We start from the raw sequence: 23,696 nt of genomic DNA on the forward strand, positions 1-23,696 counted from the left end.
CCCTCTGCCTTGGGCTACACGAGTCCTGTCTCCTGGGTCGTGCACCCACTGCGTAGCCCAGCCTGCCCTCCTCGGACGGGAAGGTCTGGAAGAGATGGAGGGGTGTCGCCTCTGCCTGGCCCGGGGATTCCCACTCTTGCTCCTCTCCCTCAGAGCAAGGACTCCTCCCCTCAGTGCAGGCCCCCACCCCCACCCCCAGGGCCAGATTCCAGGGCCGGCGCTAGTAGAGGATTTGCAAGGCCGCCCAAGTGCCAAAGGCTCCAGACTCTACTAATGGACTTCTAAAGATGGGAAGGTGGCGAGCCCTGCTGACGGGACACTGAATTGCACCCTGTGTCGGGGCAGCCTGGAGCTGGGGCCCCAGCGCAGCAGAAGCCACCTGGTCCCACGCCTGGAGCGGAAGAGCTGCCCATCTCAACAACTTCCAAGTTTATCTCCTGGTCAGACTTCTTCCTTGAATACCAGTCTTCCCTGAATACCTACATGTACGTAGGCCTATTTGGCATTTCCACTTGAATATCTAATAGGCATCATAAATATGTGTATTAACACATCTAAATGGTGTTATCAGTTCCACACCTCTTAAAAGAATAGGGCATTCCTTCCCTAGTCTTCCCCATTTCAATAAGTAAAATCACCTCTGATGTGTTTATCTTCTAGAAGGCTGGCTCTGGCACTCCTGCTCAGGGCTCCTGGAGCAGCCAGCACGCTGCCTTCCCCTTGAAGATCATTCTTAACATCCTGGTAAAGCCCACCCTCCACTAGAGGGACCAGGGCAGGGCAGGCACCTGGTCCCATGGGCAGCGCCAAGCAGAGTAGGAGCCCAGTCAACATTTGATGAACAAAGCAAGAACAAGTGGGTGTCGTGGAAGCCCAGTGCAAACTGAGAAGGCAGCAAGTAGAGCCAACAACAGGGATGCCAGCAAAGACATAGACGCCGGCAGATGACAAGGCCCCATGTGGGGGCAATGAGAGGCAGGACAGATTTTTGGGGGTGAGGAAGCCATGGGAGTGGCTCACAGGGCCCTTACAGAGGCCGGGCATTGGGGAGACCAAAGCCTGGCTTGGGAGGGGCTGTGAGAGATGCTCCCTGTCCTGGACAAGGAGTCCCTCTCACCCCCCGACCCTGGAGCCCCCCAACCTCTCTGCATGACAAGGTGGTGTCTGGCCAAGGAGAAGAAGGAAGGGATGGTCAGGAGGCAGTCACCCTCCACCCACCTATGAGTCCTTCCCAGCCCCTGCCTGGGGCCTCAAGCCAGTGCTGCTCAGGCCCCCATTCGGTCCCCTCCTACTCCCTCTGCTGGTAGCCCATTTTCTCCCGGGACCCCATGGCAGCACAGTCAGACCTCTAGGTTGGCAGAGGTGACTAGCCAGCTGCCAGGTGCTGGGACTTTTTGTGTGTTTAGGGTGGGATAGGAAGCTCTTGGACAACTGAGAGCTGGTCTGCCCTGATGTGAGGGAGCAGAGGTTTGGGTGGCAGTGGGCAAGGCAGTGTGGCACGGTCCTTTTGTTTCTTTCCCACAAGTGACTCTTGTCACCTCCACACTTGTCCCACTCCCAGCTCACCACTGGTCCATTGCTCGATCCATCTTTATTGGTTTTGAGAAAAATGTGGAGGGGACTGAAGGGCCACAACACAAGCAGGGCAGCCCACAATCAGAGAAGCAAGGGCACGAGCCCTGCAGCCTGCTGCCATGTGGCCTCAGCTTTTGGGGGCAGTGGCTGTAGGGGAGGGAAGCCACTGCTCCTGGGCAAGGGCAGAGTCTGAGGGAAGACTGGGGAAGCACCCACACCTCAAACTCCAGCCAAGGCCAGATCTGGGGTCAGGGGCGGGAGAGGGGACCAAAAGAGCCCAAGGGAAGGAAATCTGGGGTCAGTCCGCTTGGCCGCAGGATCTGCTGGGGGGAGAAGCAGAGGAAAGGCGATAATCAGGAGCTGCCCTCCACACGTCTCGTACCCGCCACCTTGGTCTAACCTTGGATTTCACAGGGTCTCTCTCCCTAAGCCCTTGCCCAATGTAGGGTGCCCACTGGCCTTCCTGGGGCCTCCGCTCTGTCTGTGCCCTCTGCCCCAGCTCTCTGGGCTGTGTGCACCCCTCCCCTTAGCTCTCGACCACACGGAGCACCGCCACCAGCTAAGCCCTCCAAGGAGCCAGATCCCAGGGGTGGGGGCCCATCCCACACACCTGGGCATCACCACTCAGGGGGCTGGCCAGCCCGGAGGCCTCCTGGGTGGCTGTGTCTGGCCATACCCTGCTTGGGGGCCTCCTCACCCTCTGGGCTCTGTCCCAGCTTACGGATGTGGCGCAGGAATGAGGTGGCATTAAATGCCCGCTGTGGGAAGAGAGAGAGGTCAGGCCAGTCCCAGGCCCCAGCCCCAGGATCATGAGGCCCACACAGCCATTGGGAAGCCAAGAGTCTCCCTCCATGCTGACCTTCCAGTGGGTCCGGGCAAAATTCTTCTGGATCTGCTCACTGACTGAACCTAGGATGTCCTTGTCCAAGGCTGCATCCCCAGAGATCCTGGGGAAAGGCTAGAAATAAGTGGTGGGTGTGGATGTGGTCCTTCTGACCCTAGGACAGCTTGGCAGAGGTCCCACTCACCAAAGATGCTGTAAGGCCTGTTGGCAGGTGAACCTCTTCTGGGGATCTCTCTCCAGAAGGTGCCGAATGAAGTCTTTGGCTGGAGCGGGGAGGCCAGGTCAGCCTGCCCCATCCCACTCCCCCTCATCACCCCCGGGCACAGGCCTGCCTCAAGCTCACCTGATTCTGAGATGTCATCCCAAAAAGGAGAGTCAAACTCATAGCTGGCCCTCAGTATCTGGCTGAAGAGTTCAGGGTCGCTCTCGTCATAGAAGGGGGGGTACCCACACAGCCTGGCACCCACAGACAAATCACCCAGCTGCCCCACCTTTCCCAACCCAGCAGGGGCAGGCAGGAGACGAGCCTTCCCAGTGGTCACTCACAGGATGTAGGAGATGACACCCAGGGCCCACACATCCACGGCCTTCCCATATGGTTTCTGTTCCAAAAGCTCTGGGGCTGGGGGCCAGAGACAGACAGACACACACATGCACACCACTCAGCACTGGCTCAGCCAACTAGAGCCCAGGAATGGCCCACCCAGAAGCAGCAGGTTACAACAGCCTTCATAGCCTCCCGGTTTCTCCCAACCTCCTGCCACCCCCAGTGAGCCTCGGGGTGCCCTGCCTCACCCACATATCCTGGGGTCCCACAAGCAGTGCCTAGCATGTTGCCAGCCTGGATTTTGGAGAGTCCAAAGTCAGAGACCATGATCTTGGAGTCCTCAAAGGGCGTGGCATAGAGGAGGTTTTCCGGCTGTGACACATGGGCACCCAGAAAGGGCCAGGTCAGTCCTGGGATGGCCCTGGTGCTGGTACAGGGTAGGAGACTCAACCCCCACATTGCCCAAGCTCTTGGTAGAGAGGGGTGCTGGGAGAGGCCCTAGCCATGAGTCTGGGGAGACAGCCAGGGCCAGCACCTTGAGGTCCCGGTGCACAATGCCCAGGCTGTGCAGGTAGGAGACGGCATCGAGGACCTGCCCCACCAGGTGGCTGGCATCCTTCTCCGTGTAGGAGCCACGCTCTGTGATGCGGTCAAACAGCTCACCACCTGTCACCCTGAGGGGAGCCAGGGATTCAGCTGACCCAGCTTCAACCCCTACCCCAGTCCCTGCAACCTGCCCCAACCCTTCTCACAGCTCCATAGCGAGGTAGAGGTGGGAAGGGCTCTCATGGACGTCCTCCAGAGCCACGATGTTGGGGTGGCTGACCCTGCAACAGCAAGAAAGAGCCCCTTGTGGGCTGCCACAGGCCCCTCCAAGACCACAGCAGAGGCTAGGAGTGCTTCATCCTGGGCCCCAGGACAGCCCTTGGGCCCTCTCCTACTTCTCCTGGTCCTCCTCCCCAAGCCCTTCCAGAGGCCACCCTTGCTGGATCCAGGGGGGAAGAGCCCCAACCAAAAACCCAGGCCTACTTGAGGACACACACTTCTAAAGCCCATTTGGAAAGTGCAGGTCCATTAGATCAAATTAGATCAACCCTCTAATTTGGCCAGTGGAGACATGTAGGCCCAGAGAGGGGAAGAGAACTGCCCCAGACCCCCCAGAAGGTTGATGGCCAAGCCTGGACCAGAGCAGAGGGCACATCTTGAAGACTAAGGGCCAAGGGGCTCTTCTCATCCCTGATGCGCACCTGCGAAGCACAGCAATCTCATTCTCCACCAAGGCCTCCTTGCCCCGGAGGGCCTTCTTGGGGATGCACTTGAGGGCCACGAGATGCTCAGAGCCCCGTTCCTGGGCCAGCACCACCTCAGAGAAGGCGCCCCTGCCAGAGCCAGAAGGTGGGAGGCAGGAAGAAAGCAGGGAGAGGGAGAGCAGCGGAAGGGGTAAGGGCCCTCAGCTTGAGAAGCCAGGCAAGCCCTCCCTGGTCCGATGCCACCGCACCACTACACACCATGTGTCACACACACACACACACACACACACACACACACTCACGAGCCGAGCTTCTCCCGGATCTCGTAGACGCTGCTGATGTCCTCCGTTTGTTTCCTGAGCAGCGGCATGTCTGGAAGGGTAGGGGGAGATGAGGGGAGGCTCCCTGGACAAGGGGCAGCACCTCCCCATCCCAGGCCAAGCCATGCCTCAGCCACCCTCGTCCCTCTACACCTCAGGAACACCCCCCCCATAAAGTTCCCTCCCCCACTGCCCAGGTCCACACTTCCAGATGGATCCCTCCCTATCACAGGTTCACTGCTGCCATCTGGTCCTCCCCCACCCTGACATCCCATCAGCAACCGGCGCCTGAACACCCCTTCTCTGTCTCCGCACATCAGAGCCAGCTCGGCTGCTTTCCAGAAGGCTCCATAAACCCCCGGCCCTGTCTCTTGGGGCCCACCCCAGACAGTTCCCCACCCCACCCCACAGCCCACAGGCACGCACCACCCAGACCAGCAACCCTCCGGAGATGAACCTGCGACCCCCTAGCGCACAGCCACCTGCCAAGACCGCGACCACCCACGCGGCCGCCCAGACGCAGCCTGGCCCTTAACGACTGGGGCCAGAGGTACTTGGGTAGCCTGGTCTCACGTCCCGAGCGTGACAGGTGTGCACGGAGGCACCCGAGGGCGGGGGCGACTGTGGCCGGGAGTCTGGAGCTCCCAGCGTGCGAGCCCAGAGGCGGCAGGTGTAGAGGAGCCGCAGCGTCGCGTCGCGCAGTAGCCGCTGCGCGGAGCCCCCCCGCCGACCCCGCCCCCGTCGCGCGCGCCCCCGCCGGCCGCCAGCAGCCGGGCACGCGGTGGCCAAGGACGCGGTGGCTGAGCGCAGCCGCGGCTGCAGGGCTCCTTGTAAGGCAGCGCCTGGGCTGCTGCGCTCTTCTGTCGCAGGCAGCTCCAGCCCCCGCAGTCTGGCCAACCAGCCCCAGGGCCTTTGCACCAGCGCTGCAGCCGCCTGGCGGTCTCTCCACCCATATGTTGGTTGATGTGACTTGCTTTCCAGTGTCTGCTTTAACGTCCTTTCTGCAGACAGGCGTCCTGCCCATTTGGTCTGAAACAGCCTCCTTCCCTAGTTCCCAGCCCTTACCACCCTGCCACCCCATTTGCCACCTTGGCTTCAGCACTCACTTGGCTCCCTCTGCCTCCACTCTTAGCCCCTCGCCCTCATTCTCTTCACCCAGCAGCCAGAATATTCCCTTTATTGAGATCATGTCACCCTCCCATAACTGTCCATGTCACTCCAAGTCAAAGCATGAGTCCTTACAGTGGCCTCTTCCCCTCTGTCCTCTTCACCCATGCTGGCCTCCTAACCTGGCCCTCAAAAACACCACATGGGTGCCAGCTGTTCTCACCACCACCCACTGCCTGGAACACTCTTTGCTCAGACAGCTGCCTGGCATGCTCCCTTGCTCTGTCAGAGTTCAGCTCCAATGTCACCTCTCAAGTGGGCCTCCCCAGACCCATCCCTGCTGGGTCTCCAGTACATAACCTGCCTGGTCTCTAGTACATAACCTGCCCAGTCCTTACAGCATCCATCACCACAAATGGCCCTCTTTGTCTGGTCTTGCTCACCAAAGAAGCCACTCCCAAACCGTCTTTGCCAACCCAGCCCAGGGGAGGTGCTCAGGAAATAAGTGCTGGGTGACTGAATTCAATTCTTCATCCACCCCTCACCCCTATCCAGCCCCACTGAGGATCTGGCACCCCTCCCGGGCTGGGGTGGGGTGCGTTGGCAGGGCCACATCCACAGAAGCCAGAGTCACAAGGGCTCTGCCAAATTGTAGGCTCCGGGAGTGGCCTGCTGCATACCAGTCTCCACAGCAATCTGCAGGCCCCTGGCAGGATGCAAAGGGCCCATGTGGTAGAAAGGGCCTTATAACATCATTTTTCCAGACCTCACCTCCCACATGTACTCTGTCCAAAAACTGGGAAATGTGAGAAGGCCCCTGCCAGATCCTGCCCTGCCTTTCCCAGTCACCCCTCCCAAGTCCCTGCAGGAGGCTCCAGGGGCCCTAGTTCTAATCCTCCCTGCTCCTCTGGGCAAATGAAGGTTCTGGGGCTTGCATTTAAGAAAAGAAATGTAAGGAGGGAACTGGAGGTGAATCCTTTCTCACTCCAGCAATGTGTTCTGTGTGTTTATGGACACCTGACTGTTACCAGAATGTCCAATATACCAATGCAGCTTTGCTTAAGCCAAAGGAAAAAAAATATCAGAGCTCCACTCCATGGTCATGGGTTATAAAAAGAAATCAAATCACTATACATATATTTGTGTCTCAGAGAAGTATGATGGGGTAAGAAAGACTGCCCACCTGGAGAAAGATGGCACAAGAGGATGTCTCTGAGGGCAGCAGAGGGAAACAAGACCAGAAGACAAGGACCCATTTCCAAAGTGGGCAAGGGAAGGGAGAAGCAGACAGCAGGCTTCGACAGGGAGGCAGATATCCACTCACCAAGTGATTTAGTTGCCACTGGCCTCCTGTAAAAAGTGATAGCCCAGTTCTGGTTTTAAAGGATTGTATTGCGTATTAATGATACTCCAGAAATTACACCTTTTGCAACTGTTTAAATATCTGTTGAAATCCTGTAGATGTCAACTTCAAAATGCATATGTTTGTGCTGGGTGGTAGTAGATAAAGAGCTTTTCAAAATCCTTGTAGGGAGGCCCAGCAAAGTGGCTCATGCCTATAATCCTAGCACTTTGGGAGGCTGGGGGCAGGTGGATCGCCTGAGCTCAGAAGTTCAAGACCAGCCTGAGCAAGAGTGAAACCCCGTCTCTACTATAAATAGCCGGGTGTTGTGGCAGGCCCCTGTAGTCCCAACTACTCAGGAGGCTGAGGCAACAGGCTCACTCGAGCCCAAGACTTTGTGGTTGCTGTGAGCTAGGATGCCACAGCACTCTACCCAGGGTGCCAGAGTGAGTCTCTGTCTCAAAAAAAAAAAAAAAAATCCTTTTAGGGTACTTCTTTTTTTTTTTTTTCCTTTTAGAGTACTTCTTACACAAAATGTAACTCACAGATCTAAACGTAAAATGCCAAACTAGAAAACTTCTAGAGAAAAATGGAGGAGAAAGTCTGTGTTCCCTTGGGCTTGATGATAAATTTTTAGATACAATATGGAAAACATGTTTCATGAAAGGAAAAATATGTTGCATTGTAACAAAATTTAAAATGTTTGCTCTGCAGACAACACTATTAAGCGAATGAGAAAATGATCCACAGGCTGAGAAAAAAATCTTTGGGAAACACATATCTTATCAAGGACTGGTATCCAAAATATACAAAGAACTCTTAAAACTCAACAGTGAGAAAACAAACAATCCAATTAAAAAACGGGCCCAAAAGACCTTCACAGGAGCCTCTCCAAAAAAGATATACAAATGGAAAGCAAGCATATAAAAAGATGTTTAACATCAAACTTCATTAGGGAGCTGCAAATTAAAACCACAAGGAGGCCAGGTCATAGTGGTTCACACCTATAATCCTAGCACTTTGGAGGCTGAGGTGGGTGGATTGCTTGAGCTCAGGAGTTAAAGACCAGCCTGAGCAAGATCAAGACCCTGTCTCTACTACAAATAGAAAAATTAGCTGGGTGTTGTGGCAGGTACCTGTAATCCCAGTTATTCAGGAAGCTGAGGCAGGAGGATGGCTTGAACCTAGGAGTCTGAGGTTGCTGTGAGCTGGGACACCACAGCACTCTACCAAGAGGAACAGAGAGAGATTCTGCAGAGGTGGGGTAGGGGAGGCCAGACAGGGTGCCTCCCACCTGTAATCCCAGCACTCTGGGAGGCCGAGGTGGATGGATTGCCTGAGCTCAGGAGTTCAAGACCAGCCTGAGCAAGAGTGAAACCCTGGCTCTATCAAAAATAGTCAGGCGTTGTGGTAGGTGCCAGGAGGCTGAGGCAAGAGGATCACTTGAGCCCAAGTGTTTGAGTTTGCTGTGAGCTATGACACCACAGCATTCCACCCAGGGCGACAGACAGAATGAGATACACACCTACCAGAATGACCAAAATCAAGAACTCTGACAACTAGTGCCACTGAGGACGTGGAGCCACAGGCGCTCTCCTTCTCTGCTGGTGGGAATGCAAAATGGTGCAGCCACTCTGAAAGATGGTTGGCAGCTCCCTACAAAGTTAAACATACTCTTACCATATGATTCAGCCATCGCACTCCTTAGTATTTACCGGACTGAATTGAAAACCAGCACATAGGTATTTATGGTGGCTTTATTGGCAAAAATTGGAAGCAACCAAGATGTCCTTCAGTAGGTGGGTAGGTAAACTGTGCTACCTCCAGACAGCAGGATGCTGTTCAGTGATGAAGAGCAGAGAACTACGAAGCCATGCAAAGAAATAGGATGAATTTGAAATGCAGACTGCTGAGTGAAAGAAGGCGATCTGACAAACGCTATGTACATACGACATTCCAGAAAAAGCAACACTATGGGGACAGAAAAGAGATCAGTGGTTGCCAGGGGTCTGAGAGGAGACGGTGTATGACCAGGGGAGGCACAGGGGGTTTCTAGGGCAGTGAACTGTTCTGCACGACACTGCAATGGTGGGTATGTGACATGAACTTGCACAGCAGAAAAGAGTGAATATTTGCCTATTTGAAATAATCTTTTAGAATGTTGGGGAATCCCAGGATGGAATGCTGACTATGACAAAAGAATCTTGCCATATTAGAAACATATGAAACAGCCTCACTGAAGGGGGTTGGGCAGGAAGGGGTACTTTGGAAATGAACTACTCATAGCACTTGACTGGTTGATATAGTCGTTCCCCACGAGGGTATGAGTTAGCAGTTCTGAAACCATTCCAGCTTCCTACTGGACCACACAATCCCTTGCATGTCTGGCAAGTGCTAGGAGCCAGGGTCCTCAATTTTGGACAAGCAACTAGAAGAGGCTTGAGTGACCCAAGTGGTCATACGCAGAGGTGTAGACATCAGTAAGAACTGGGGTTTAGTTTCTATTTATTTTGTAGAGACAGGACCTTGCTCTGTCACCCAGGCTGCAGTGCAGTGGCGTGATCACAGCTCACTGCAGCCTTGAACTGCTGGCCTCAAGGGAGCCTTCTGCGTCATCCTCCAGAACAGTTGGGACTATAGGTGTGAGCCACCATACTGACACATATGTATATGTTCACGCGTACACATGGGTTGGGACATACTCATATGTAAATGTCCTTGTTCTGTCAACAGCAATACTCCAATAACAACAAGAATGCCTAAAGCCTACACCTTAAGTTTGTAACACCATTCTCAAAATAAAACAAAAGGCTCTTTGAAGAAATGGCTGATTCTAGGACTGAGCACGAAATATCAAAGTCACACACAGTGAAGGGGGCATATCACAGGCCACCAGAGCCAACTGAAAGAACCTCCAATGGTCAATGAGAAAGTTGAACAACAAAAAAGAGTTGTATTAGACTATAACCAAAAGTATGAAGTAGATATCCATGAATCCATACTGTTAGAAATAAATGATTAAATTAACCAGTGTGGGTGGAGCAGGCACTCCCCTCATAGAGGTTGCCCAAGATCCCTGACTCCTTCCTTAAGCTTTCTTCCGGGAGTCAGCTGTTGGGCCATGGAGACAGTGAAAAGTCACGGCGGTCTTTCTCCTAATGGCTTCTGAGTGCCTACATGTGGGCACACTCCAGCACACCTGAAAGGTCAGTGTTGCCAAGAGCAAGGAGAGGCTGAGAAACTGTCATAGCCAAGAGAAGCCTGGGGGATGTGACAACTAAGTGAAATGTGGGGTCCTGGATAGGATCCTGGCACAGGAAAAAGCACACTAAGGAAAAGCTAAGAAAATCTGAATGAACTATGGGCTTTGCTTAATAACAAGGGACTGATACCAGCTCAGTAACTCAAGGAAGTACACACTGCAGGAGGTGAGTCATGGGAGGCTGGAAGAGGCTGGACGGGAACTCTTGGCACTGTCTGCACAATCTTTCTGTACATCTAAAACTAGTCAAACATAAAAGGTAAAAAACAAACTGAAAACTCCTTTCACAGGGTCTGCATAAAGGAGTGCAGCTGGTAGGCAAGGGCAAGGGGTGCAAGGGGTGGCCCCCAGCCCTGTGACCCTTGCCCCAGCCCATTCTTTCTCCTGTCCCTCTTGGCTGCAGCCCCCTCCCAGGAGCTGGAAGTACAAAGCCCTTCCAGGTGGACTCCAGCTTCCCTTTGTCCCCAGCTAATTCTAATTGCAAAGCTCATTGTGTCTCCAGCAGAGGAGACCCCCCACCCTGCCTGCAGCTGCCCACCCAGCTGTCCTCAGCCCAGAGGGCTGCCCAACAAACAGGAGCCCCTCCAGCTCCCTCCCTCTCTCTCCCCTGCCTCTCAGCTCCTACTCTACCCCTCAGTCCTAGCTTGGATCTGAAAGGCCACCTGCTTCCCTGGGACACGGCAGAACAGAGGGCACAGCTCTCCCTCTATCATCTCTGCCCCAGGGAATGGTTTGCTTCTCACCCAGGAGTTACAGTAGGGAGCTCTGGGCTGTGCACCCCAATCCCTCATACACATGCTTGGAACCCCTTTCCATGAGTAGAGCACAAAGGCCTGGCAGGACAGGCTGAAGCTTGGACAGGGCTGGTGGGGGACAGCCCCCTGTCCCTCAGCTGGGGACCTGAGGCGTCTACCCTGCTCGTTCTCAGAACCTGCTGCCTCGGGGAGGGGCAAGATGTGCCCTGACACAGCCGGAGAAAGTCTCTGGACCCGGCCAGAGGAGAGAACCCACCCTGGGCAGAAAATCCCTTTGCCTTTGTCCCCCAGGCACTCGGCACCTCCTGTGAGCTGCCTCAGGCAGCACTGTAACTTCCCCTCAGCGCTCTGGTCAGAGCACACACCAGAGGCCAAAGCTCCAGCCCAGGCTCTGATCAAAAAACTCCAGCCCAGCCAGCCGAGGAGGAGACTCCCCTGAACTTTACATGCATCTGCGCCTGGGTGGGAGGACAGCTCCGGAGTGTCTGATTCAGGAAGGGTTCTGTACTTCCTACGGCTCCTAGACAGGGAGTCCTGATGGAGCACCAAGTGGTCAGGCAGCAGCCAGCATAAAGGGAAGCTCCGGGAGCGCACTGCGCAGTGGTGGTGGCCTGAGCTGAGGAGGCGGAAATCCAGATCATGGTGAAGAATTTAGTTTTATCTCCAGAGCACAGAAAAGCCTAGAGAAGAGGATCAGGCATGGGAGGGTCATGTGTATGCTTATAGAGGGACTGTGTCTGGCTGCCTCAGACCATGAGAAGAGGGCCATTGCTGCTGCCACGCCAGCAGCTGGAATCACTGCTGGAAGTGGGTGTATTCCAGAGGGTCTGGAGGGTCTGGAGGGGAAACTGCAGGCCCTGTCACAGTGGGGGGGGGCACTACAGGAAAGAGGGCCTAGACATGGAAGGTGGTGGGGGGCTGGGAGATGGTATCCTGTTGAGTAAGGTCTGAGGGCCTGATGGACCTGTCCCCCCAAATGTGCAGGCTTCAGCTCTGAAAGTCTGGAGACACCCTATGAAGGCAGTGGTCAGTGGAGCAGTGGGAGTCATTCCCAGCAGGTACCTTACCCTTCACTTCTGTCCTTAGCCACCTCTTCCTCTCCCTCAGCAACCTCTGATCCCATAAAGCCAACAGCAGTCACAGGTGGTAGCTTCCTCAAGGACCTGCCCTTGGCCTTAGAACCCACTTCCCCTCCCATCCAGCAGGCCCAGGGCAAAGGAGGGAATGCTGCTGTGGTCACTTCCTCAAAGTGTCATTGGCTCACCTACATCTTCCTTTTCAAGCCACTACCTTCTCTCCCTTCTACACATCCAAGGCACCGGGCACTATCTGGCCTCTGTCTGCTCCTCTTCCTCACCCAGGTCACTGCCTTCCCTTCATTGGCTCACCCCACCTCCCACCCTGTCCTTCTGTGTGCCTACTTCACCAGGTCCTCTTCTCGCCTCTCTCAAATGACATAGAGACTGCCTGTGGTTCACTGAGCCAGCCCTTGTCCCCCTCTGTCCTAGGTCCCCAGGTGGCCCTGGCTTCTCCAGGCAGTCTGTGGGTCATTTCCCTGTCACCTTTGTCTACATACCAGCTCCAGTCCCAGGCTGTGCCAAAGAAGCCCCAAGTTAGGGACTTCTGATGAGCAGTGTGGCCCTGCCACCTCAAGAGGCCCTCTCCCCCCCAACCTAAGGATAGGCCACATAGGACTCCCACACACAACCCTGGAGATTCCTCCTGCAAGCTGCCCCTCCCTCACCCAGCAGGCTCAATCCGGCTCAGGTTGGATGGCTGCGGGCTTAGTTTAACAGGGTGAGCCATCTGGGGACAGCAGTGTCTGCCAGATCAGGGAGCCTGGGGTTGATGGGGGCACACTCTACCTCCCAAGCCAGGACAATGACCCCTTCCTTCCCGGCCTCACACTCAGGGTAGTCTTGGCCCTAGAAAACTCCAAGTAAGCTGCTCAGCCGGCAGTGAGAAGGGAGCCCAACAGCTCTCTCTTATTCTGGAGGCCTGGGGGTCCCCCAGCAGAGGAGCTAAGGGTGGAGAGCTGAGGGAAGGTCTGTGGCCCCACCAGGCACCAGGGGGGCAGCCTTACCCTATTCCTACCCCACCTTCCCCAGATCAGCTGCCCCTACCGTCCCCACACAAGGCAGGGTGGTGGTGGCAGGGGTCACTAAACAGTCCTTTATCTTGGTGAGAAACTCTAGTCTTTCTCCTCAGCCAGGTAGGCTCCCCTTTGACTACTTGGGAAGCTCACGGAGAACCGTCACCCCAGGAGCTGGAACCTGGACCTCCAGCGCCAAGGGAAGGCAGGACCACGGCTCTGGCACAGCTCCACAGCAGGCCTGGCGGCAGGTGCGCCCAGTCTTCGCCTCCGGGCAGCCGCTGGAGCCCTTAAAGAGGCCAACGCGAGCGCAGGGAGCCGGGAAGCTTAAAACCGTGGTACCCAACACGTCCAGGCCCCTGCCGGGCAGCCGAGGGGGTGGAGATGGGGACGGGCTACCGGACTGCGGGGACCAGGCGGCCACCGGGAGTAGCAGGCTCCGGCCTGCGAGAACGGAGAGGAGTGGGTCGGGGATGGCTGGAAGTAGGCAGAGAGCCGCTCTCCTGCAGCTAGGAGTGGCGGGTCGGGCGATCTGTGGCCGCCGGGCCAGGAACCTGGACCGAGGGCGGGTAGGACTCTGTGAAGGAGGCGCTGGGGGTGCCTGCAGGTAGCAGCCAGCCAGGCTCCTGCTGGAGCGGCGTCTCCTCCTGGGGAGGAGGTGGGCGGAGTGACAGAGCCAGCGGTAGGAGGCTGAGAGAGGGGGATGGGGCCGCTCGGTCGTGGGGGTGGGGCGACGGTGACATCACCCCCGAGTCGGCTCTTAAGCGGCGGCCGGTGGCGGCAGCGGAAGAGTGGGACAGTCGAAGCGCAGTGGCGAGTCGCTGAGCCCGCCGCAGCCCCGAGAGCGGCTGGAGCCGCCGCCGCCGGGAAGGAGGGGGCGAGGCGCGCCCGGGCCGCCGCCGCCGCCGGCGCCAGAGTCGCGGCCGAGTTGGGCAACCGCCGCGGGCCCAGACTGGGGCGGGGGTCGCGGGCCGCAGGCCCCGGCTCCGGCTGCCGCTTGCAGACAGCGGGCACCGATGCCGCCCGCGCCCCGCTAGGCTGAGCTTCGGGCCGGGCGGGCCGCCACCGCCGCCGCCGCCGCCCGAGCCGCCGGCAGGAACCTCGGGAGCCGCCGCCGCCGCTGCCGCCCGGCCGGGCCCCACCGCCGCCCGCGCGCCCCCGGGCCCCGACACACATGAGATTCTTCAGGCTCACTTTCAAGTGCTTCGTGGACTGCTTCTGACTGCGCTGCCCGCGTCCTGCACCCCGCCCGCCCGCCGCCCCGTCCCCCGGCCCGGCCGCCCCAGGCCCCGGGCGGGCCCGCGCCTCCGGCCCTCCCCCCGGCGCCGCCGCGACCCCCGCCCAGCGCCGCGACCCCCTGCCCGGCCACGCGGCCCACCGGGGCCATGGCGAAGAAGAGCGCGGAGAATGGCATTTACAGCGTGTCCGGCGATGAGAAGAAGGGCCCGCTCATCGCGCCTGGGCCCGAGGGGGCCCCGGCCAAGGGCGATGGCCCCACGGGTCTGGGGGCACCAGGCGGCCGCCTGGCCGTGCCGCCTCGAGAGACCTGGACGCGCCAGATGGACTTCATCATGTCGTGCGTGGGCTTCGCCGTGGGCCTGGGCAACGTGTGGCGCTTCCCCTACCTGTGCTACAAGAACGGCGGAGGTGAGCCCCCGCCCCGCCGTGGCCTGGCTCCGCCAGGGCTCTCCTCCCCCGCCGCGGCCCACCAGCCAGGGGTGAAGTCCAGGACTCGGACAGGCCCCCCCAGGGCCGCGGGGGTCGGTGGCACAGCCCGCTGCCACCACCCCCTCGCCAGTCATGTGCCTGGCAGCGTGGGGGGGGGCCGGGGGGAGGGAGTCCGTGAACCTCCTGTCCAAGCCAGAGGCTGTCCCCCAGACTCAGCACCCAGAAAAACAAGCTGCTGAGGTGGGAAGGGGAGGTGTGATCCCTGGCGTGGAGGCTCCAAGAGGTAAGGAGCCCTGGCTGCCCGCAGCTCAGGCGCACAAGTGGCACATTGTGTGGGCCCCCCACGTGTGCACACACGAACACACACACACACAATGGGCCACTCTGTCCCTCCCTCCTCCCCTCCCTCCCTTCCCCTCTACTCTGGGCCTGGAACACTGGGTGTCTGAGCCAGGCTTGGGAAGCTTGCGGCCTGGCCGGCCTGGCGCCACCACTGGACACCCTGGTGTACACCCCATGCCCACCCGCCTGTCAGAGCTCAGCTTAGCAACAGTGACAGGCACTCGTGTGTCCTGTGACTGCAAAGCAGCACCTGGCTTGCTGAGAAGTCGAAGTGGCTGGGTGATGGGTGGGAAACTGAGGCCTACAGTAGAGGCCTTTGCCCAAGGTCACACACAAGAAGGATGCTAGGACAGGAGCCTGGCACACTGCAGCCAAGCTCAGCCTCCAAGTAGTGGAGAGAGCTGAGCCAGGGGCAAGGACAGGGGGCCTAAAAAGGAGGAGGGGACAGTGGAAAGGGCTGCTAGTACCCAACTCTGCCCTCTCTACCACCACCTCCCAGCCTGCTGGCCAAAGCCTACCTCCTCCAGCCTTGCTCAGCCTGTCTCCGCATCTCCCTCTGTCCTTGCACACTGACACTGTGCCAGCAGAGGACTGCTACCCACCCACCCACCCTCCTCCTTGGACCTTCGCACCTGTGGGCAGGCATTTAGACGCCTCCACAGGCCAGGGCACCCAGCACGTGCCTCCACTCTTTCTGTACTGCCTGCAGATGTGGAGCCATAGCATAGGGACAGCCTGCATGCATGAGCGCCTGTCCTCTGTGCCCATTACATCACCCCAGGAGGCAGTGGGGATGGAAGCCGTAAGGGTCTAGGCCCTCTCCACAGCCCAGGGATAGGGCTCTAATGGCCATGGGACTGCCACAGCCCCTCCACAGACTCAGAACCCACCCCCACACACACAACTTCACTTTGGCCTCTGAGTCAGTGGCCACCCCTGCACTGATTCATCTGGTAGGAAGTTAGAATGGCCGGGACTCTGCCAGGGCCTCCTAGGACATATGGAGTCTGAGCCAAGCAGCTGGGCCTAGGCTGGAGGATTTGGGTAAAGTCCCCACCTGGTTAAGGAGCCACCCTGCACAAGTGTCTGTGGTCTTCATGGGGGGTCTACCCAGAGCTCACCCTGTGCCTTCTCCCCAGGTGTGTTCCTTATTCCCTACGTCCTGATCGCCCTGGTTGGAGGAATCCCCATTTTCTTCTTGGAGATCTCACTGGGGCAGTTCATGAAGGCCGGCAGCATCAATGTTTGGAACATCTGTCCCCTATTCAAAGGTGAGCAGCCTCTCTGCCCTCCTCCCCAGGGACCCTCCCCTTTCTCACTGCTAGGGCAATGGCTTGGGAGCAAAGCACAGCTGGCACCCACTTGAGAGATCTTTTCCTATTCTGAGCCCCAGAGACCATGTGATAGCCCCTAGTTGTGAGGAGAACCTAGAGGCCATGTGGACCACACTGTGACGTTGGGGAGTCAGGGACTAGAAGTGGGGATGGGGCCTCTCCTCAAGGACAAGGATAGACCAGGCATAGCCAGAGGGGGGAAGCAGAATCATCACCAAGGAAATGATTCTTTGCCAAGATTGGCCACTGAGGGGGTGACTGTCTCTAACACAGCCTCAGGTTTTGAGAAAGGACCCCCTGCCACTGTGTACTGGAGGCCACTGAGAGCCGGGTGGAGGCTTGGACCTCCTAGAACTGTTTGAGTGGCAGCAGGACTGAGAGAAAGGGCCAGGTCTGTGAGGAGAGCAGATGGGGTCTGGAGTAGGATGGAGCAGAGGAATGTGGTGGCCGGGGGGCAGGACACAGATGGGGGTTAGTCAGTGTTGGACACACACAAGGGGAGCATGGGGCTTGAGAAGTCCATGGGAGGATGGCTAGGGGAAGGCTGTTCCAGGCACATCAGGAGACACCGTGAGCCCTGGTAAGGGAGATGAGGGGGTAATGGGAAGGTGGACAGAAAAGAATCCAGATAGAAAGGAAGCCCTTGTCCCCAGGCCTGGGCTATGCCTCCATGGTGATCGTCTTCTACTGCAACACCTACTACATCATGGTGCTGGCCTGGGGCTTCTATTACCTGGTAAAGTCCTTCACCACCACGCTGCCCTGGGCCACATGTGGCCACACCTGGAACACTCCTGACTGTGTGGAGATCTTCCGCCATGAAGACTGTGCCAATGCCAGCCTGGCTAACCTCACATGTGACCAGCTTGCTGACCGTCGATCCCCTGTCATCGAATTTTGGGAGTGAGTCAGGCACCTCTGGCCCGAGCCTATCCCGTCTGTCCCTCAGGTCCCTCACACACAGCCTGGCCCTGTGCCCACCACACAAGGCCCAGGGTGCAGAGCAGTCACTCCCAGACCCTGTCTGTCCTCAGCAGTGCCCAGGCCAGTCTCTGGGCAACATGTGTCACTGCCCTTCTGTCATGCCCGCCTGGCTGGGTGGGTTGTGGGAGTGGGGGCCTCGGGGCCCGGCGCCTAGTTGCCAGCCCTAGCACCTCCCGCCGGCCAGGGGCTCCCAGGCTGCAGGCACACCGTGGCGCTGCCAGGCCTGGCCCAGGTGGATCAGAAGGACCAGCTGGACCAAGGGACACAGGAGGGAGGAGCCACCAACCCTGGGGCAGATCCCAATAGCTCCATCCCCTGCTGGCACAGCCCTCATGGCATCTCCCCCCCTAGGAACAAAGTCTTGCGGCTGTCTGGGGGGCTGGAGGTGCCAGGGGCCCTCAACTGGGAGGTGACTCTGTGTCTGCTGGCCTGCTGGGTGCTGGTCTACTTCTGTGTCTGGAAAGGGGTCAAGTCCACAGGAAAGGTACAGCTGGAGGCATCAGGGTGGGGGCAATATTGCCCTGGGAGCTATGTGTCTCTGCAACAGGAGGGGTAGGGCCTGAAGAAAGGGGAGGTACCTAAATCCAGACCACTCTCCCACCCTATACTGAGTATTCTTCCCCACCCTGCAAATCCAAGCAGCCTTCCCTCCTGAGGGCAGTCCCACAACAGGCAGGAACTGCACCTTCCCAGTGTCCATGCCCATCCCCACCCTTCTGCCTTCCCCATTTTCTCTCTGAGTCTCTCTGGGTGACTCTGTCTATGGACATCTTTCTCACCTGTCTCTTCCTGTGTGTCTAGCCTTGGGGACCCAAAGAGGAATCTGGGGTTTTTGTCATTGTTGTTGTTGTTTTAATTTTTTTAGACAGACTCTGTCGCCCTGAGTAGAGTGCCATAGTGGCATCATAGCTCACTGCAACCTCAAACTCCTGAGATTAAGCAATCCTCCTGCCTTAGCCTCTCAAGTAGCTGGGGCTGCAGGTGTCCACCACATACCACAATGCCAGGCTAGTGTTCTATTTTTAGTAGAGACAGGGTTGAACTCCTTAGCTCAAGCGATCCACCCACCTTGGCCTCCCAGAATGCTGGGATTATAGATGTGAGCCACCACACCCGGCCCACCAGAGGGGACTCTGGACACATCTCTCCCTTGGGGCCTGGCTGGCAGGTCAGGGAGACATACGTAAGACAAGCATACTGAGGGTGTGCCTCATTCCCAATGGGGTCCTCAGAGCAAGCACTTGCTGAACTGATAGCCCGGTGTGGACATTGAATAAGGAGGCAGAGGCCTTTGATATCTTTCTTGTGCCTCTCTTGGTCTGGCCTAGTTACAATCCCCATCTAGTGTCTACGAACCTCATCTATCTATAGAGGATGACCTGGGCTAGGGGCCCAGAAAGCATGGGACCTGTCCTCAGTCTGATGTCCCACTCCCTGCCTGGGCCCTACCTCAAAAAACTCATGTACCCCCAGTCCTTACACCCCTCATGTCTTCCTGTCCCCATGTGGACACACTGCAGAAGCTGCCTGGACACTGCCACTCAGAAGAGAGCACCCAGGGCCTCACACTGCCCCTGCAAAACAGCAAAGGTGCCTAGGGACCCTGACCCTTCACAGCCATGGCCCTGCCTTTCCACACTCAGTGCAGCTGGCCTGTACTGGCTTTGCCCTAGCTTCCTTTGGGGATAGCATGGATGGCTGTGAGGGGTAGTAGAATAAGGGCTAGCAGCTAGGACCAGCCCTAAACAGCCTGACCCCTCAGATTGTGTACTTCACTGCTACATTCCCCTACGTGGTCCTGGTGGTGCTGCTGGTGCGTGGGGTGCTGCTACCTGGGGCCTTGGACGGCATCATCTACTATCTCAAGCCTGACTGGTCGAAGCTGGGGTCCCCTCAGGTGAGGAGGCAGTGGCTGTGTGACAGGAGGGCAAGGAGGAGGTTAACTGGGAGGGCCCTTCATGCCTGCAGCCTGGCCCTTCTCCTCCAGGTATGGATAGATGCCGGGACCCAGATTTTCTTTTCTTACGCCATTGGCCTGGGGGCCCTCACAGCCCTGGGCAGTTACAATCGTTTCAACAACAACTGCTACAAGTAGGTGCCCCAAACCCACCCCAACCCTGCCCAGACCTGCCCTGGCCCTGCCTGTTCTACCCCAGCCCCTGCCTGGCCATGGGAGGACAGCAGGCAGCCTAACCTGTGTCCCCTGCACCCCAGGGATGCCATCATCCTTGCTCTCATCAACAGCGGGACCAGCTTCTTTGCTGGCTTCGTGGTCTTCTCCATCCTGGGCTTCATGGCCACAGAGCAGGGCGTGCACATCTCCAAGGTGGCAGAATCAGGTATGGGCCCCCCCTTAACCCTGCCCTCAAAGTGGCAGAGGTGGTCCTGACCTACAGCACAACATACATGCAAATGGGAATTCTGAAAAGTGAGACACAGTTGAAACTGAGCTTACCACATTGCCCTGGGCCCCAGGCAGGCCTGGCTGAGCAGCTGCTACCTAAGCACAGCTGCTCTCCATCCATCCCCAGGGGCCTCGGGGTATGTCTTCATATTGGTCAGAGTGTTAAAGAGGGCAAAGGAAGACCTCATCCCAGACCCTGCTGTATTATGCTACCGTTAGGAGTGACCTGTAACCACAGTTGGTGCTACAGCCTGAGGAGCAAGCAGTCTGAGCCACACATCCCACTTGCCCAGGACAGGGTTTGGGTGGGCCCGGCCATACCTGCCTGCAAACGCAAAGGCCAGGCTGCAGCTCTTAGCCACGGTGTCCCTCTGAGTGGGTGTGAGCATGGTCGTGGTGGGCAGGACTCAGGCTGCACACAGGTGAGCACACAGTCCACCAGGGTCTAGAGCAGTGGTTCTCAACCTTCCTGATGCCACAGTCCTTTAATACAGTTCCTGTGGGTCGCGACCCACAGGTTGAGATCCACTGGTCTAGAGCCTGTACCTTTCTCCCACAGGGCCTGGCCTGGCCTTCATTGCCTATCCCCGGGCTGTCACGCTGATGCCTGTGGCCCCGCTCTGGGCTGCCCTGTTCTTCTTCATGTTGTTGCTGCTCGGTCTTGACAGCCAGGTTTGCAGAGGGGCTTCTAGAAAAGGGTGCCAGGGCCAGGTGTGGGGAGGTTGGTGGGTAACTAGGCCTGAGCTGCCTCGGCCACAGTTTGTAGGTGTGGAAGGCTTCATCACTGGCCTCCTCGACCTGCTCCCGGCCTCCTACTACTTCCGTTTCCAAAGGGAGATCTCCGTGGCCCTCTGCTGCACCCTCTGCTTTGTCATTGACCTCTCCATGGTGACCGATGTGAGTGGAGGTGGGGTCTGGCAGCCTTTGGCCTCTGGCTACTATCCATCATCCTCCCTGACCTGGCTCTGTCCCCCAGGGTGGGATGTACGTCTTCCAGCTGTTTGACTACTACTCTGCCAGCGGCACCACCCTGCTCTGGCAGGCCTTTTGGGAGTGTGTGGTGGTGGCCTGGGTGTACGGTAGGTCTGGGCTCAATTGCCTGGCTGAGGGTGTGGGTAGAGCACGGGCAGGGGCTCTCCAACACTGGCCCTCCTGCCTCACCCCACCCCAGGAGCTGACCGATTCATGGACGACATCGCCTGCATGATCGGGCACCGGCCATGCCCCTGGATGAAATGGTGCTGGTCCTTCTTCACCCCGCTGGTCTGCATGGTAAGGACCGGGCAAGTGGGGCAGGGCAAGCCATGCAGAGGCCCTGCCAACTATTGGCATCCTTGTGTACAGGGCATCTTTATCTTCAATGTCGTGTACTACGAGCCACTGGTCTACAACAACACCTATGTGTACCCATGGTGGGGCGAGGCCATGGGCTGGGCCTTCGCACTCTCCTCCATGCTCTGTGTGCCCCTCCACCTCCTGGGCTGCCTCCTCAAGGCCAAGGGCACCATTGCTGAGGTAAGGCCCCTGTCCTAGCCCTGGCTCTGCAGGCTGTGCCGCCACACTAGAGCCTCTGGCTAGCTTAGCCTGGGGTGTGGCAGGAGCAGGGCCCAGCCCCAGCTGCCCTTCCCTCTGTGCAAGCATCCACACAGCCCTGCTGCCTAGTGTGGGCAGCAGAGCCTGGAAGGCACCCTGGGAGGAATAAGTTGGTGGCAGGTGGTGGGAACTGGAGAGGCAGAGGAAGTTGCCATGGGGACAAGCAAGTGACCCAGGGGGTTCAATGTGTCCTCCTGTCCCACAGCGCTGGCAGCACCTGACTCAGCCTGTCTGGGGCCTCCACCACTTGGAGTACAGAGCTCAGGATGTGGATGTCAGGGGCCTGACCACCCTGACCCCCGTGTCCGAGAGCAGCAAGGTCATCGTAGTGGAGAGTGTCATGTGACAGGCAGCCCTGCTCACATCACCAGCTCACCCTCTGGTAGCCATAGCAGCCCTGCTTTAGCCCCCTGCCCCCCAGGGGGCTGGCCTTTCCCTGACACTTTCGGGGTCTGCCTGGGGGAGGAGGGGAGGAAGCACCAAGAGTGCTAAAATAACTTTTTCCATTTTTAATAAAATACCAGAAATATCACAATCCACCAAAAATAGATGCCTCTCCCCGCCAGCCCTAGCCAAGTTGGTCCTAGGCCCTCTACTGCCCTGCCCCCAAGGCCACAACCCATCTCCTCCTACCCTTGCCATGCCACCCTGCCGCTCCTCCAGGCTCTGCTCTGAAACACTCCCTTGGGTGGCCCCTCACCCTAGAAGCAGCAGTGGCACCTCGGGAAATGAGGCAGGAAGGTTATAAGTAGGGACGGAGGGAGGCAGCAGAACCAAGGTGAATACTTCAGCTGGGCTAGACCCCCTCCCTATCCCCATTCTAGAAGCTTAGCGAGCCAGCCAGCAATGGAACCTTCTGGTTCCTGTGCCAATTGCCACCAATGTCGACTGTGTAAGCTTGGGTATGTGTGCACATGTGAGTGAGTATGAAGAGGGTACATAGGTCTCTATTAGCAAAGGTGAGTACCAGATGTAAGCAGTGCCTCTAGCAAAGGAGGCTTGTATTTTGCACATTTTATAAAAACCTGAGGAGAGGGCAGCGCCTGTGGCTCAAAGGGGTAGGGTGCCGGCCCCATATGCAGAAGGTGGCGGGTTCAAACCCAGCCCCGGCCAAAAACTGCAAAAAAAGAAAAAAGAAAAAAGTCTGAGGAGACAGACTTCTGCTTGTATATTTCTAAAAAGAGAAAAAAGGCCGAATACCCCTGTCCTCAGCACCATCCCTCTCACCCCCTCACCCTCCACCCCTAGCCAAGAAGTGGGAATTTGTAGATTTAATTTTCATAGGTGAAACAAAAGCCTCAAGTGTGCAAGTCTGTTGTGTGGATGTGCGTGTATGGTCCCCACCCCAGAGCGGAGTGGTGAAGTGCATGGTCCCCATGCTGCCCCTTTGCCCACTGTCTGTGGGGTGAGAGTCTACCAATTCTGTCCCAGGGATCTGGGGCCACTCCCCTGGAACACTCAGGCTTGCCCACACCCTGCTGCTTGGGCTGGGCGTGATTGCAGCAATGGTAGATGGGTACAACCCAGGAGAGGACCCAGGCCTGGCTCCCACCTCCAAGCTTATAAGGCTGATGCACTTTCCCTGTAGCAGCTTTCACCCACCTACGTCTATGTCAGGTCCAGTCCTGAGAGAGCTGAGTGGCCCCAAAACAGCTCCCCCATACCAGGGCATAGGCTGGGGGGATAAGGCTGGGTGAGGGCGGTGGGATCGTGGGGACATTCTTACTGTGCTAAAAAGCCACTGCAAACATAGCAATAAAAACATGTAATTTTCCAAAGGTGGCTCCTGCTGCTGCCTCTGCTTCTCTGGGAGGGGGCAGTGGGTGCAGGAGGTATGGGGGGGCCTTTCCCCAGCTCCAGCTGCTACAGGCAGCCAGCATCTGTTCTGAGGGCCTCTGCACCCAGCACCAGGTCCAGGAACTGAAAAGGGAACTGAGCAGGCAGACAGAAAACCTAGTCCTCTGGGAGCTGGCACACTTGGGGAGAAAGGATAATAGGAGCAAATCGAGCAGGGAAGGGTGAATGTGATGCTATAGGTACTCAGTCATCAAAAGGTTGTCCCAAAACTGCATCACTGTACAGGTGACCTTCCAAGACATGAAGGAGGTGAATGGGTAGGCCAGGGCCAGGCAGATCTGGGGGAGGAGGCCACAATGACTCAGAGACAAGGTGGGTTTATCTGGAGCCAGGCTGGTAGCACTGAAGGTGATTTGAAGCCTTGAGATTAAAAACCAATTTTTTTTTTTTTGAGACAGAGTCTCACTGTCGCCCTCGGTA

At 57.5% G+C, this 23,696-nt stretch overlaps 2 protein-coding genes across 9 annotated transcripts; one reads left to right on the plus strand and one right to left on the minus strand.

Annotated features, from left to right (window-relative positions):
- Positions 1–1,583: 1,583 nt before the first annotated feature.
- On the minus strand, positions 1,584–13,275 carry PNCK (pregnancy up-regulated nonubiquitous CaM kinase). 7 transcript variants are annotated; one of them, XM_053578922.1, is made up of 12 exons: positions 13,248–13,275; positions 4,519–4,588; positions 4,214–4,345; positions 3,719–3,793; positions 3,502–3,640; positions 3,215–3,338; positions 2,966–3,041; positions 2,763–2,875; positions 2,604–2,682; positions 2,435–2,522; positions 2,186–2,333; positions 1,584–1,895 (listed from the first exon to the last, which is right to left on the minus strand). In XM_053578922.1, the coding sequence occupies exons 2-11, from the start codon at positions 4,584–4,586 to the stop codon at positions 2,193–2,195; spliced, it is 1,035 nt and encodes a 344-aa protein (XP_053434897.1). In that variant the 5' UTR covers positions 4,587–4,588; positions 13,248–13,275; the 3' UTR covers positions 1,584–1,895; positions 2,186–2,192. The 7 variants fall into 7 exon arrangements, 6 of the variants coding, with proteins under 6 accessions (XP_053434897.1, XP_053434898.1, XP_053434896.1 ...); XM_053578923.1 differs by lacking the exon at positions 13,248–13,275 and adding an exon at positions 6,042–6,048; XM_053578921.1 differs by lacking the exon at positions 13,248–13,275 and adding an exon at positions 5,019–5,253.
- A 633-nt stretch (positions 13,276–13,908) lies between these two features.
- SLC6A8 (solute carrier family 6 member 8) lies at positions 13,909–21,951 on the plus strand. Of its 2 annotated transcripts, none has more exons than XM_053578896.1 (13): positions 13,909–14,741; positions 16,244–16,375; positions 17,092–17,341; positions 17,774–17,906; positions 19,185–19,319; positions 19,410–19,513; positions 19,637–19,761; positions 20,386–20,498; positions 20,586–20,723; positions 20,803–20,905; positions 20,998–21,098; positions 21,171–21,341; positions 21,625–21,951. In XM_053578896.1, the coding sequence occupies exons 1-13, from the start codon at positions 14,480–14,482 to the stop codon at positions 21,763–21,765; spliced, it is 1,908 nt and encodes a 635-aa protein (XP_053434871.1). In that variant the 5' UTR covers positions 13,909–14,479; the 3' UTR covers positions 21,766–21,951. The 2 variants fall into 2 exon arrangements, with proteins under 2 accessions (XP_053434871.1, XP_053434872.1); XM_053578897.1 differs by having other exon boundaries at positions 19,667–19,761.
- The last annotated feature ends 1,745 nt before the right edge of the window (positions 21,952–23,696 follow it).

The sequence above is a fragment of the Nycticebus coucang genome, chromosome X (genome assembly GCF_027406575.1).
Source record: "Nycticebus coucang isolate mNycCou1 chromosome X, mNycCou1.pri, whole genome shotgun sequence".
In the NCBI taxonomy this organism is placed as follows: domain Eukaryota; kingdom Metazoa; phylum Chordata; class Mammalia; order Primates; family Lorisidae; genus Nycticebus; species Nycticebus coucang.

Bases quoted from the DNA above. Each gene is read 5' to 3' on its own strand.
- SLC6A8 (XM_053578896.1), top strand. From the start codon at position 14,480: ATGGCGAAGAAGAGCGCGGAGAATGGCATTTACAGCGTGTCCGGCGAT. The intron at 14,742-16,243 runs GTGAGCCCCCGC...CCTTCTCCCCAG, and splicing joins GTGCTACAAGAACGGCGGAG to GTGTGTTCCTTATTCCCTAC. The intron at 21,099-21,170 runs GTAAGGACCGGG...CCTTGTGTACAG, and splicing joins TCACCCCGCTGGTCTGCATG to GGCATCTTTATCTTCAATGT.
- PNCK (XM_053578922.1), bottom strand. From the start codon at position 4,586: ATGCCGCTGCTCAGGAAACAAACGGAGGACATCAGCAGCGTCTACGAG. The intron at 3,339-3,501 runs GTGCTGGCCCTG...CATGTGTCACAG, and splicing joins TTGTGCACCGGGACCTCAAG to CCGGAAAACCTCCTCTATGC. The intron at 2,334-2,434 runs GTCAGCATGGAG...CTCTTCCCACAG, and splicing joins TTGCCCGGACCCACTGGAAG to CGGGCATTTAATGCCACCTC.